The sequence below is a fragment of the Hypomesus nipponensis genome, chromosome 10 (genome assembly GCF_054491055.1).
Source record: "Hypomesus nipponensis isolate SF chromosome 10, ASM5449105v1, whole genome shotgun sequence".
Lineage (NCBI taxonomy): Eukaryota > Metazoa > Chordata > Actinopteri > Osmeriformes > Osmeridae > Hypomesus > Hypomesus nipponensis.
Window position 1 is genome coordinate 16,216,879 of NC_140370.1, and position 14,286 is coordinate 16,231,164.

At 48.4% G+C, this 14,286-nt stretch overlaps 1 protein-coding gene across 2 annotated transcripts; it reads left to right on the forward strand.

Moving 5' to 3' along the window:
• The first annotated feature begins 85 nt into the window (after nucleotides 1–85).
• Nucleotides 86–9,568, forward strand: mtf2 (metal response element binding transcription factor 2). 2 transcript variants are annotated; one of them, XM_084708339.1, is made up of 16 exons: nucleotides 86–282; nucleotides 979–1,162; nucleotides 1,273–1,354; nucleotides 1,591–1,698; nucleotides 2,487–2,597; nucleotides 2,975–3,075; nucleotides 3,265–3,413; nucleotides 3,547–3,642; nucleotides 3,818–3,886; nucleotides 4,142–4,265; nucleotides 4,806–4,873; nucleotides 5,169–5,339; nucleotides 5,611–5,710; nucleotides 6,335–6,390; nucleotides 6,598–6,690; nucleotides 6,844–9,568. In XM_084708339.1, exons 1-16 carry the CDS (start codon nucleotides 278–280, stop codon nucleotides 7,199–7,201), a joined length of 1,875 nt encoding a protein of 624 aa, XP_084564465.1. In that variant the 5' UTR covers nucleotides 86–277; the 3' UTR covers nucleotides 7,202–9,568. The 2 variants fall into 2 exon arrangements, with proteins under 2 accessions (XP_084564465.1, XP_084564466.1); XM_084708340.1 differs by lacking the exon at nucleotides 1,591–1,698.
• Nucleotides 9,569–14,286: the final 4,718 nt, after the last annotated feature.

Here is a 14,286-nt window from a genome sequence, read left to right on the forward strand (position 1 = left end):
CCTCTCTACAACTTTTTGAAAGTTATGAAAATAGTGCTGCAGTTTGTATACGAGCGCTTCCCATAATGCACTCCAGGATCAGCGGGAAACCAAAATGGCGAATGTGTTGGGAGAAAATGAACCGTTTATTATTTTCTAAGAAACACGAATACGAGAGTGACACATGTAATACAGTTACACTTCAAGCGACTTCGACGACAACTGGACAGTTCATTTATTCTCGGTTCAGACCAACTGTTTACAAATACGAGGCTTATTGACCGTACAGAGTGACCGAATGAGGTAGCGAGCAATCTTATCATAATCATGTTTTTGTGCGAGTGAGCGACTTTTGTTTTAGGTCAGAAACTTGTTTTACCAATAGTTTCCATTAAATGTAACCAATATAACATATATCAATATCTATCTTAAATGACGGGGTTTTTACAATGTAATGAATTCAGAATGCATTGTCCCCTGCTCAGCACTGCACAGTGTCTAGCTCACGAACAAAAGACTTGACAGGGAGGGCATCGTGAGGACTAGCTTAGCCAGTCGGTTTAAACACCGGAACCGCAAGCTAGTCTCCCCTTTGTTTTATATATTCAAACATGACGTTTTTTCCCTTAAATGCCTCCACCTATTGTTTGATGCGCTCTCTTGTCTATTTAACGTCCCGTCTGATACAATCTCCTTGTTTTTTTGTTGTTGCTCTCTTGGAAGGGAGGTTTATGTTATGGTGAGACTAGTCTCTTATGTTATTATGGTGAGACTAGTCTCTCATGTTGTTATGGTGAGACTAGCCTCCAGCAACAGTAATATAGTTTCTGTGAAAGTCACATAGTAATTTCTTTAACCTGCCTCTCTCTCCCTTCCTTTCTATCTGTCTCTCCCATCTCTCTCTCCCTTCCTTTCTTTCCGTCTCTCCCTCTCTTTATCTCTCCACCTCTCTTCCTCCTCCCCCTCTCTATCTCCTCCCACATCCCTCCACCCTGACAGAGACTCAGTATCGCCCCCCTTCTCCCGCCAGAAGGGCGCCGCCCCCCTGGCTCCGCCCCTCTCCGCCCTCAGCATCAAGGAGGAGTATGCGGAGGCGGCCATGTTGGCCGACAAGTTCACAGAGGGCCAGGATGTTCTGGCTCGATGGTCCGACGGTCTCTTCTACCTGGGAACTGTAACCAAGGTAAAGGGAACCGAGCGCTAACTGGGTTGATGTTGCTCGCAGGCCCCGGGAGGAGCCTTCCTCGCCGTCGAGTCTGTAAAGATGGCGTGTTCCATGTTGTTCTTTTCCAGATCGACAGAGACAGGCAGCGCTGTTTCATAGTGTTCGAGGATCGCTCCAAGTCCTGGGTCCTGTGGAAGGATATCCAAACAGGCAAGTTCATAGTCTCCCTACTCCAGATACCTACCCACCTCTCTCCTTAACCACCTACCCACCTGCCTACTAACACACACCTCACCTACCTACCATCTTCTTAACACAGCCAGTCATTGAACCAGCCAGTCAGCCAGTCATTGAACCAGCCAGCCAGTCATTGAACCAGCCAGCTGTCCTGTATGTGGTCCAGTGTACGGTGCTCCTGTGTGTCTCACCCTATCTCTCCCCCTCAGACCAGGTTTATCTTGTGACAGACAGTTGGTTCCCAGAAGCAGGGGCAGCAGTTAGCAGCCCAGAGCGTGCTCAGCCCCCCCAGCAGCCTGGGGTGCAGCCGAGGGAAGGTAGCCCCAGACCCCCCCCCCCCCACCAGCCTGCCCCCCCCCCCCAGCCTGCCCCCCCCCCAGCCTGCCCCACAGCCTCTCCCCCCCACCCTCCCCTTTTATGCACATTTTCAGAAAGATAAAAGTCAAGTATATGGTAAATTGTCTTCAGTTCATGCAAACTGAAGTTATAAAGAATTCAAAATAAAACCAAGTTATGAGATTTGGGTTTACATTATGAAATTATGTAAATATGGGTTTAAGTGATGAGCATTTGGTTTCTGGTCATAAAAATTGGTTTTGAACAGAAATAGATTGACCAAAAGGGACCTTGTCTGTTCATGGTGGTGGTCATGTGACCCTCCTTGCAGACCAGGGTCAGAACAGTAGCTCCTGTCTTTGTGGGCCTGGTGACTGGGCTCACAGCTGGTTGGTCAGTACAGGTCAGGTGGTCGGGGGTGATCCTAGGTGTTCTGTGAGAAGGCTGTTTGCTGCAGATGTGACTCATCATTTCTCTCCTTTTATATCTCCTTCCTTCCTCTCCTCCCCTTTATTTGCTCCTCCACTACACCCCTCATCTCTCCTCCTCTCTCCTCTCCCCTTGTCTCTCTGCCTTCTCTCCTCTCATCTCCTCTCTCCCCTCCTCTCTCCTCCTCTCCCCTCATTTCCTCCTCCTTTCTCCTCTCTTCTCTCCTCCTCCTCTCCTCTCCCCTCACCTCCTCCTCCTCTCTCCCCTCCCCTCTCCCCTCATCTCCTCCTCCTCTCCCCTCATCTCTCCTCCTGACTTCCTCTCTCCTCCTCCGCTCCAGGAGAGGATGAGGATGATGATGATGACGGGGATGAGATGGTGTGCACCATCTGCCAGGAGGAGAACTCAGAGGAACCCAACGAGATCGTCATCTGTGACCGGTGTGGCCAAGGTACGGTCAGCCCAACACTATGTCCAGCCATGGAACAGCTCTCCCCCAGTACACAACCTGCTCAGGGAACATGTATGATTGATCTGAGACCGTAGAAAAACACATCTTCCACACGTAAAGTCACTTATGGAATAAAAACACGACATGAACAGCGAATAGAGATAGTTTCGCGACACTTTTATCCAAGGAAACATAGAAACCACTGCTGGGAGGAGATGCAGGGGACCAAGGTGTTAAAACAACCTGGTTAACGAAGCCCGCACCAGGTCCCAGACCTTCCAGTAGTTTCCAAGCCGACAGGATAAAGCTTGTGTGTGTGATGTTCAAACTGTCTCACCTGCACACTCCCCGGTGCGCACGTGTGTGTGGTTGCCTAGGTTACCACCAGCTGTGCCACTCCCCCATCATCAACCCCAGCGTGATCGACTCTGACGACAAGTGGCTGTGCAGGCCGTGTGTGATCGCCACCACGCCCAAGGTACATACACACACACACACACACACCACACCTTCACATACACACACACACACACTAAATTGATTAATCTGATTAGTATGTGCTTGTTTAACTTTAACTTTGTATGTGTGATGGTTCTACCCCATGTGTGTGTACCTGTGTGTGTGTGTGTGTGTGTGTGTGTGTGTACCTGTGTGTGTGGTCTGCCAGAGAGGCAGTTCTCTGAAGAAGGGCCCCCAGAAGCGCCCCCTGCAGGGCCAGCAGGCCTGCCTGCCCTACGCCCTGGAGGAGCTGGTCTGGGACCAGGGACACAAGACCAACATCCAGCAGTGCTACTGCTACTGTGGGGGGCCTGGGGAGTGAGTCTCTCCCTCCCTCACACCTGGACACACACACCTGGATACACACTCTCTCACACACACACACCCGTATACACACACCTACACACCTGTACACACTCTGAGGGCTAAGGTGTGTCCCTGTGTGTGCCAGGTGGTACCTGAAGATGCTGCAGTGTAGCAGGTGTGAGCAGTGGTTCCATGAAGCCTGCGTTCAGGCCTTCCAGATGCCTATGCTCTGCGGAGACAGGTGAGGTCATAACCCTCACATCATTCCCATTGGTTGAGGCTATCCCACTGTGTTCGACTGGTTGTGTGTGTGGATGAGAGTAGAGTGTGTGTTACTCTTCGCAGACAGTCTGATGGTATTTTAAAAGGTCTTGCATGTTTCATTAAAACCTTGTTCTGTTGTGGCTCTGTGTCAGGTTCTATCTGTTTGTGTGTTCGGTTTGTAACGGTGGACCAGAGTACCTCAAACGTCTGCCTCTGAGATGGTGAGACACACACTGCCGTTCACACACACACACTCCCTCTCTCATACACACACTCACCCACTCTCACTCACTCACTCTCACACTCTCACACACACACTCCCTCTCTCACACACACACTCACTCCCTCTCTCACACACACACTCACTCACTCTCACACACACACACACTCACTCTCACTCACTCACTCACTCACTCTCACACACTTCCCAACACATGCTTACATGCCCCCCAATGACTGTGTGTGTGTGTGTGCAGGGTGGACGTAGCTCACCTGAGCCTGTATAACCTGAGTGTGATCTATAAGAAGAAGTACTTTGACTCTGAGCTGAAGCTCATGACCTACATCAACGACAACTGGGACCTGCTGCAGCTGGGCAAGGTGCTTAACACACACCTCACTTCACCTGAAATACACACATCTCACCTGAAATACACACGTCTAAATAGGACCATCTGACACACACACACCTCACTGCAACACTGTGGATATACACACATGCCTCAATATCTGAACTGTGATTCTCTAACTGTGGTTCTCTGAATGTGGTTCTCTAACTGTGGTTCTCTGAATGTGGTTCTCTGAATGTGGTTCTCTAACTGTGGTTCTCTAACTGTGGTTCTCTAACTGTGGTTCTCTGAATGTGGTTCTCTGAATGTGGTTCTCTAACTGTGGTTCTCTGAATGTGGTTCTCTAACTGAGGTTCTCTGAATGTGGTTCTCTAACTGAGGTTCTCTAACTGTGGTCTCTAAATGTGGTTCTCTAACTGTGGTTCTCTGAATGTGGTTCTCTAACTGTGGTTCTCTGAATGTGGTTCTCTAACTGAGGTTCTCTGAATGTGGTTCTCTAACTGAGGTTCTCTAACTGTGGTCTCTAAATGTGGTTCTCTAACTGTGGTTCTCTGTTCTTGTCTCCTCCCAGCTCGCTCACACCCCCAGAGAAGAACGCTACGAGCGGGTTCTGGAAGCACTGAACTGCAACAACAACATGTGGGTCTAGTTAAAAATACTTTATGATTGGCACGGATGGAAACAGTATCCTCCTTTATAAACTTTCTAAATCTCTTGGTTGTCTTAGCTTAAGCTCTCTTAAGTCATCTCAACGCACCTTCTCATTTTCTTTCTTTGTGCTTTTGTAAAATCACCTGCTGTGCTTCAAACTTTCTTTTCTTATTCTGTCTGTTTTCTTGCTCCTCTCCCTCCATCTCCCTCCTCCCCGCTCTCTCCCTCCTCCCCGCTCTCTTCCTCCTCCCCGCTCTCTCCCCCTGCTTCCTCCCTGCTCCAGGTTCATGTCAGGTAAGGAGATCAAGAAGAAGAAGCACCTGTTTGGTCTGCGGATCCGATTCCCCCCGGGCCCCGAGGGCTCTGAGGTCCCGTCCCACCGGAAGCCCGAGAGAGCCTCCAACGAGATCACCATCAAGGGACGCAAGACGCACAAGCCCCGCCCCCCAGCCAGGTCAGTACACAAGCACCGCCCCCCAGCCAGGTCAGTACACAAGCCACGCCCCCCAGCCAGGCCAGTACACAAGGCCTGCCCCCCAGCCAGATCAGTACATAAGCCCCGCCCCCCAGCCAGGTCAGTACACAAGCCATGCCCCCAAGCCAGGTCAGTACACAAGCCACGCCCCCCAGCCAGGTCAGTACACAAGCCCCGCCCCTCACCCCCTGCCATGACAGACCCACCTAACCAGAACCAGAACTGAAGGGGATGAATGTTGTGGTTCCAGCGAGGCGACAAACGGAACACTGAAGAACAGGAAGAGGAAACAGGAGAACTGTTCCCTGGACACTCTGGCCAAGCTCCAACGCTCCAGCCAACCCACCCAGGTGTGTGTGTGTGTGTGCGGCTGTGTGTGTGTGTGTGGTTGTGTGTCTCTCTCTCTCGTGGGGTTCTGTTTTGAGGAAACTGGAGTGTGTGAAGGTGTGTGTGAAGGTGTGTGTGAAGGTGTGTGTGAAGGTGTGTGTGCGCGCGCATCTGCTTGCTCCTTGTGTAGGTGTATAAAGGCACAAAAGGCATGTACAAAACATTGCCAATCAGATTTGCAAGCATTGATGGACTGCCTATACGTGCGTTTGTCTTGTTCAGTGTTGATGTATGTTAAATGCTTCAGTGGTATGTATGTGCTTGTATTGCAGGTACACTTTTCTTTTGCTTATATGTAAATTGGTTGTGTCTATACGTTAATGTCTGTTTATTGATTCATTTTAATCTCAGTATGTTATTTGACATTTTGTCATTTTAGGCAGCCTTTAAACATCTGGCCTGGGACAGCAGATGAAAATTTGCCTTTCTGGCTCACTTACAGCTTTGCTGTTGATTGGTGCCTTGTCCCTGAAATAAATGAGAATGGGAGAAAAAAGAAATCCTTCTGAAACAATACAACACATGCTTTGTTGACACATGCAAGTCACCCACTAACTAGTTTCTACTGTCTTGTTCCCCCCCAACAGGAAGTGAAGAAGCAGCTGTCAGAGCCTCCCTCCCTGGACCTGCTGTCCTCCAGGAGGTGAGTCCTACTGCTCCTCTGCTCTGCTTCTGGACCAGGACACCAGCCTACACTCTCCTACTGGCTTCTCTTTCTCTCCTTCTCTCTCTTCTCTCCTCCTTCCTTCCCTCCTCTCCTCCTTTTTGTCCTATCTCTGCCTGATTGGTTACTGGTTATTCCAACTGTTTACATCTTCTACTCCCCCCCCCCCCCCCCCCCCCCCAGCAGGAGTGACAGGTATCTGCCATCCTCCAGTACCTCAGATGTGGAGTCTCTCAGCAACACCGAAACTACCTCAAGCAGCCTGTCAAGGCAGTCCAGGTACCCCCCCCCCCACACACACACACACACACACTCACTCACACACACACATCCTAATCCTTCACTTGTAACACAAAATGCATCAGAATATGTAGTTGGCTATCTAGTCTGTCAGTTTGACTGTTCCCTTTCTCTACCCGCATCCTCCGCCAGCTTCTGCAGCTCCACTAAGCCCCACCCCGCTACCCGCTACCCGCCTGCCCCCCAGACCCCCGTCAAGAGGAAGCGGGGGCGCCCCCGACGGACCCTTGAGATCCCCCCTGCCAGCCACCCAGACCCCCAGGACCCCTCCGCCCCGGGCCCCCACAGCCCTGGCCCCATGCAGGGCCTCCACTCCCCGGACATGGACCCGGACAGCCAGCTCTCCCACCTCAAGACCTCCATCAGCAGCTACTTCGGGGCGGCCGGCCGGCTGGCCTGCGGGGAGAAGTACCGGGTCCTGGCCCGGCGGGTCACCCTGGAGGGGGACGTCCAGTACCTGGTGGAGTGGGAGGGCGTCACCGCGTCCTAACCGCCCCTTACGACAGGGTTATAACACGTTTGTAACGGCTGTGCTTGTTAACTCTTCCAGAACCCTGCGCTTCAGAGGGAATGCTGGGTATTTCAGACTGATGGTGGGCCCTAACCTCCTCCCTGTGTGTTATAACTGCTTATAACACCCATCTCAAGCGCTTATAACACGACTATTAACAGTGCTTATTCAACGTTTACTCACACACTTACCCAGTGGTTTCCCCTCTCAGACTTGGGGCTCGTCAGGCTGGGAGGGTGCTGGGGTTTCAGGGAATGCTTGCTGTGGGCGCCTCAGATGGGCCGAAGCGTAGCATCGCATGTCCCCTGTCAGCGTCAGAGTTCAAGTCTTCCATTGACGTCCCCCCCCCTCCCACCACCACCCACCCCTCCCTTCAGTTAAAGGTTGCCTCAGTCGGTGAAACCTGTCAAGTTCTATGAATGGTGCTTCTGTGATTTACACATTCTAGAACAGTGTGTTTGTGAGATCTTCTGGATTCTAGAACAATGTGTTTGTGAGATCTGGATTCTAGAACCGTGTGTTTGTGAGATCTTCTGGATTCTAGAATGGTGAGAGAGGGAAGGAGGGGGGAAACAAGGCTGAGGGTCAATGCTGCAAACCTTTTGATTACTTTACGTGGGCATTAACATAAACTCCTTGCTACTACATGTATTCTTAACCAATATGCCTTCAAGCTAGGAGGTTGTCCCCAGACAGGAAGTGTTGGTGTGAGATGTGATGTCACATCCTGACAGAACCTTTATGATGACCCTCCAGATTAGTGGCCAGCACTCAACGACTCAAATCTGTGAGACCTTCTTAAAGCTCTTGGAGTCTGTAGGAGGCAAAGACCAGCTTCTTAGCGCCTGGTCTTTGTATCTTCAGCAAGTCTTCTTCCAGAGATCATCTAACTCCACACTAGAGGGTCACCTTTCTTGATTTAGTCATTTTATTTTTAACTTTTGTGTTTTTGTTATTAACTGTGAGGGGAAGAGGAGCAAGAAGTGTGATTTCTTTTTTTTACGTGATGGGTTTCTGCTTCTGAGAAAGTGTGTTGTTGGCCAATATTGTGTATACTGTTGTGTATACCTAATTTGTGTACATGTCGACTAAGTACTAGTGTTATTCCATTGCCAGTGAAAGTGTCTGACAAGTTTATACTTCTAACTTTTAGTTTGTATGTTTTATATATATATATGACTATATATTTCCGCTGCAATTATGGTATGCAATCACAACTCCATGTTCTTTATGCTTTGGGCCATTTACTCTTAACAGATTCTCAAACAGACCTTTTTTACTTTTAAGGATAAAGGATAACTCAGCAATGAGTTATTTTGGTCTTTTAGCTGCCTATGCAATTCTTCATCTTTTATTTTTCAGCTGTCTGGAGGTTTTCAATTTGTTTCCCTTCTGTGCATGACTACAACTCTGTACACCTTCTGTAGGTCTCACAACTCAGGCTTTTATTTAGGGTTTCCTTATCGGTGCTATAAAGACCATTTCCTCTGTAACTCAGCTCACTCAGTCATCAGGATGTCTGTCACCCCCTGCCACACTCAGGTCAAAACTACAAATCCAGCCTATCAGCATTATCAGTTCTCTAAAGGCACTTCCTCCCCCCCCCATCCTTGTTGTCATCTTCGATCAAACGCGATTGGATAGATTAGCCGCCACTCACTTAGTCGCGTCTCACCAGAAGATAATCCAGGGGTGAAGGAACGTTTAGTTTTTTTCATGGGGGTGGGGGGGGGGGGGGAGATTGGAACCAGGCAGTATGTTCTAGAATCCAAGCCAGGATGTGTAGAACGTGGTTTTCATTGCCGTGTCACAATGGAACTTTACACTGTGATCATTTGTCTCAGTATTCCGGTGGAGTAGCTCTCTACTTACACGCTAGCAGTTATAAATAATCAGCTTTAACCTACTCTTCAGAGGTTTAGTAAGAAAAACAAAACAAAAATAATCAGTTATCCAATCTGTTCAGGATGATGCCAGTGACTGTGTTCTGAGGACCTGGAGCTGCATGAAGTCACTGGAACACAGTTGGTGTGGTGTTTTGTTCTCGACATCGATACCTCTTTATTTAAAAGTTGAAATATAGTCTATTCGAAGCTGTTTTTTCTTTCCTGTATGTCATTGTGTTAGTTAGACTCCTGTTTCGTATTGGCTGTGGGATGGCTTCTTATTTAGCCAAAGAATAAATATATAAAAACTTGTTTTGGATGTATTTTTTAGTTTTTCCCCAAATCTTTCAACACTGCAGGTTGTCAACTGTACAGACTTTGTTTTATGAGTCCTTAAATGTCTGATTCTGTTGAAATTATAATTTGTACAAAATTTGAAATAAAACCAGGATTTTCTTTCTGTTCTCTCCTGTTCCTGTGGTTTTAAAACACAAGACATTTCTGTCTGCAACGTGCTGTCTGCAACGTGCTGTCTGCAACAGTAGTTCTAGACAGTGGGTTCTGTGAAATTATTTGCCATAAATTATAACATTGGAAAATTGTGCTGTATTATTAAAAAGTGAAACATAAATTATAATCTACAGATGGGGATCATTTGCACCAATAAAACAAGAATATTGTGTCCATTTAAGAGCACAAAGGGTATGAATGGGTGTTACCATTATGGGGGGGGGTGGTCCTTGGAAAATGTTCTCCCCTGTACATTTACATGACATGTATTCATTTAGCAGATGCTTTTATCCAAAGCGACTTCCAACAGAGAGCTTTACTAAAGTGCATAGGTCACTGATCATAACAACGAGATAGCCCCAAAACATTGCGGGCAGCCAAAACATGAAGCATACATTGTGAAACGCAAATAAGTGCCAAAGGGAAGAACCATAAGAGCATGTAGTTAAACAAGTTACAATTAAACAACATGAACCTCAAAAACATGACCCCTGTAAGGGGTCCTTGGTCCCAAAAAGTTTGAGAACCCCTTGTCTAGAAACCCAGTGCTGGTAGTACTACAGTCCTACCACTGGGTGGCAGCATTCCCAAGTGCAATACTTTTAAACACATGTTATCTGGATGGGGAAAAGGAGGAGCCAAGGATTGTGATCGTGTCTGGTTCCTCACAGGAGAAGATGATGTTCTGATGATCAGAAATTAAAGTGTCAAGTATTCTGGTTAATCCCAGTGTAACTATCTATTATGTCAATTTTACAACATTTTGCCATTTTGAAGGAGGAATCCGCCATTGCTGCTTGCAGCTATATTTGGTTTTGTGTTTATAGTTTTGAGTAAACGGTTGACTGTTTCAAGAAATTAAATTATTTTAGCAATCGTGAAAAACTGTAAAATCATACAAAAGGCTCTGGCTCTCCCCCTTCCAGCTCCTCAGCTCTCTCAATACCTTGATATGATTCTCACTCTTTTTTAATTTACTGGGGCAAAAAAGGCTGCAATGTCCCTTCCTCGTTTCATGATGACGAGAAGAAGAAAAACAACATTAAAAAACGAACAAACATTTTGTTATTCAGTCAGTTCAGGGGGCCCACAGAGGGGGCCCTGGCCCCTGTAGGCCCCCGTGTAGAACTGCCACTGGTACACTACACTCCAACCCTGTAAGTGTGTGTGTGTGTGTGTGCACGTGCACGTGTGTAATCTATGCAGGAACTCTCCAGGAACGTGCCTGTGCAGCCCTGATCTACATAGGTCACCAAACCGAGGTCTGGGCAGATTTCTTCTGCTCGCGAGGGCTCTACTGAGCCAGCGCTCTACGTTTCTCCGCAGCTCACGAGCAGTCTTCAACATCTTCTCTCTTGGCGTTTAGATGTTTTAATTGCTCATCACGTGATGTCTTACTCAGAGGATAAGATCTCCTTGAAAAGTTATTTTATTTTCCAAAGAGAGGATTTTAAATCGTCCACGTGCACTTGCAACCTTACGTATGTTGTCCACTAGAGAGAGCTGTAGCCTAGTTACTGGAAGAGACGGACTTGAGGTTATATCATCACCTCTCCCTCTCATACACACAAAAGTACTAAAGTACACACATCCTTCACTCAAGTAGAAGTATAGATACTCATTTGAAAAAAGACTCTGGTAAAAGTTGAAGTACTGACTACACAGACACACACAGACACACACAGACACACACAGACACACACAGACACGCATGCGCGTTGCTCACACACTCGCCCAGGTCTATGGACAGTGCCGGCGTTGCCATGGTGACGGCCTTCTGTCCAGTGCTATGCTAATTTCCTCTGACCCCTGGAGTGGTGACCTTTGACCTCTGAGGTCATCGACGGTGGTTGTGGGGTCAGCTGCAGGCAGAGGCCGGGTAAAGCACTCCACTGATTGGCCATCATCTGCCCTTTCCATACCCTCATCTATATAATTGGTGTATTGACCAATTTGGCCCTTCGTAGCCTGTCCTTTTAAAGCATCTTATCCACTTTACAGGGCTGAAGTCTTATCGGCCGAGGCGTTATATGAGATGTTTAAAGGATCTGTCACTTTGCCTTCCTGTTGCAGGTCTGAGGTGGACGTCAGTTTAACCACATTCAGGTACGAACAGTGTGTTAAACGTGTCTGAATGAAGTGGTCAAACAAAATGACGTGGTGCGTGTCTGTGCGTGCGTATGTGAGTGTGTGTCTGTGTGTGTCTGTGTGTGTGTGTGTGTGTGTCTGTGTGTGTCTGTGTGTGTCTGTGTGTGTGTGTGTCTGTGTGTGTGTGTGTGTGCATCAGAGGGAGCTTGGCTCAGATGACCAACGTCACTATCAGGAGTCCCTGTTTTCTCTTTGAGGACTGATCACACCCTTGCCCTCCTTTCACATCCCTTCCTCCCTTCCTTGCTTCCTCCTCTTGATTTATCCCCCTCCCTCACCCCTTCCTCTCTCCAGCAGCTGGCTCGTCAATATCTGTACATTAATCTGAGGGGCTGCATGGGGGGGGAGGGGGGTTGGGGGGGGGCTGGGCGGAGGAATGGATGGATAGAGAAAGCGGGCGGGATGGAGGGAGGGGCTGGCATCCGACAAGGACATAGCAAGGAGAGAAAGGTGTATAAGAGAGAGAGACGAGAGGAGAAGAGCAGGAGGAAAATAAGGCATGCAAGACAGACAGACAGACAGACAAAGACAGAGATAGAGAGACAGAGATAGAGAGAGAAGTAGTCTTCATAGTTCTCAGGGTGTGGACGATGTGTCATTCCCATGAACTCCTCTCCTCCATCCCATCCACCTCTCTGGTGGGAAGGGAGGGTGGGAAGGGAGGGTGGGAAGGGAGGGTGGGAAGGGAGGGTGGGAAGGGAGGGTGGGAAGGGAGGGTGGGAAGGGAGGGTGGGAAGGGAGGGTGGGAAGCGATGGCGTCTTTCGTGGTGTAACTGGGAGAGTGAGCTGCTCTCAGGATGGAGATTTGAGCGCTTGGCATACCTGTAGAAGCCATCCCTCCTGGCCTCCACCTCTTCCAGCTTCCTGAGGGGGAGTGTGTCGGACCGTGGTGATTCACAGGTTCAAAACCCCCCCCCCCAAGTGTCTTGGTCCACAGCAGGGGGGCCGTCCTGCTCCCCGCTAACCCCGGTTTAGACACGCTTGCTCGTAAAACACACTTCCGGTTTTGAGGGCTGACGATAAACATGATGTGTTGTTCAATAACCGTCCCCTCCACTCTCACCCTGACATCCATCCTGAGAACGCTGACCCCTGAACCTTGAACTCTGACCCCTGACCCCTGACCGCATGGTTCACGTCACTCTGGGGAGCAACCAACGTGGTAACACTGACACCAGTCATCATCGTTTGCACACACACACCCATACACACACACACACACACACACACACACAGACTCACACACACACACACCCACACACACACAGACTCACACACACGAACACACACATGCCCATACGCACACATGCACACACATTCTATCTTTCTCTCACTGTTTCCTTCTGTCTCTCTACCTTCCCCTCTCTCTCTCTCTCTCTCTCTCTCTCTCTCTCTCTCTCTCTGTCCCTCTCTGTCTGTCATCTTTGGTTACGTGGATAGACTTATTTCATTAGCTCTGCTGTATTGAATGTTTATTAATAGTTTTCACTCATCTGCCTTTTTGGAATACTAATGACCCTCTTGTGTGTGTGTGTGTGTGTGTGTGTGTGGTGTCTCACTGTGTGTGTATCTGTGTGTGTGTGTGTGTGTGTTTGTGTGCACATATTGGCACAGGACAGATCATCATTCTATGTATCATCACTGCTCTATTTCACCATCTACCATAATTAATAAAGTGCAAGGTAGTTTTAATAACTTTAGCACTTGAAGGAGACTGGATCGTTAGAGAAAACGTGCTTTCCTCCTTACCTCAGCTCAAATGTGCGGTTAGGTTACATTCGATAACTTTCCTGTTCACTAAATGCACCTTTCTTCAGTTTAAGTCAGCCACACACTAATGCAAAGACGGATCGGGCACCACCTGTGTTATAAAGTGAGTCCTTTGTGAGGGCTGAGAGATATTGGACTTGGTATTGGAGTCTACAGAAATTCTGTGAGGCTGTGGTCTGTTAAGCAGCTGCACTGCATGAAGCTCAATACAAGCTCCCTTCACTGGCCTGCTCAGCTGTCACTTCTGGGAACATGGACCATAGAGTGTGTGTTTCTCTGTGTGTGTGTGTGTGTGTGTGTGTTATGGGTGTGAGGGATTGTGTGGGCGTGCTTGTGTGTACCTCTGTGTTGTATGTGTGGGTAGACTGTGTGTGTGTGTGTGTGTATCTGCATGTATGCATGTGTGTCAGAGAGGTTTGTAGGCAATTAAGCTCCAGAATGAATAGAAATAGAGGTGTTTTCCTGGTCCCTTCCCATCCAGCATGTTATTTGTCATCTGCAGAGTAAAGGATTTTTAAAAGTCAACCCATGGCCCCCTCCTCTCTTTCTTTCCCACTATCCCCCTGACACTCCCCTGAAGGGGTCGATAGCTTATTGATCAACTCTCTCTATCGCCAGCCCACCAGACTAATCACCTTAACACCAGCCCAACTCTCTTTCCCCTCCAGCCTTCTCTCTTTCTCTCTCTTCCATCTCTCTCTTCCATCTTCTATCTCTCTCTCTGATCCATCTTCCATTTCTCTCTCTCTT

Excerpts from the sequence above, each read along its gene's own strand:
- mtf2 (XM_084708339.1), top strand. Across the intron at positions 1,699-2,486 it reads TGGGGTGCAGCCGAGGGAAG|GAGAGGATGAGGATGATGAT; the intron begins GTAGCCCCAGAC and ends CCTCCGCTCCAG. Across the intron at positions 6,391-6,597 it reads GACCTGCTGTCCTCCAGGAG|GAGTGACAGGTATCTGCCAT; the intron begins GTGAGTCCTACT and ends CCCCCCCAGCAG.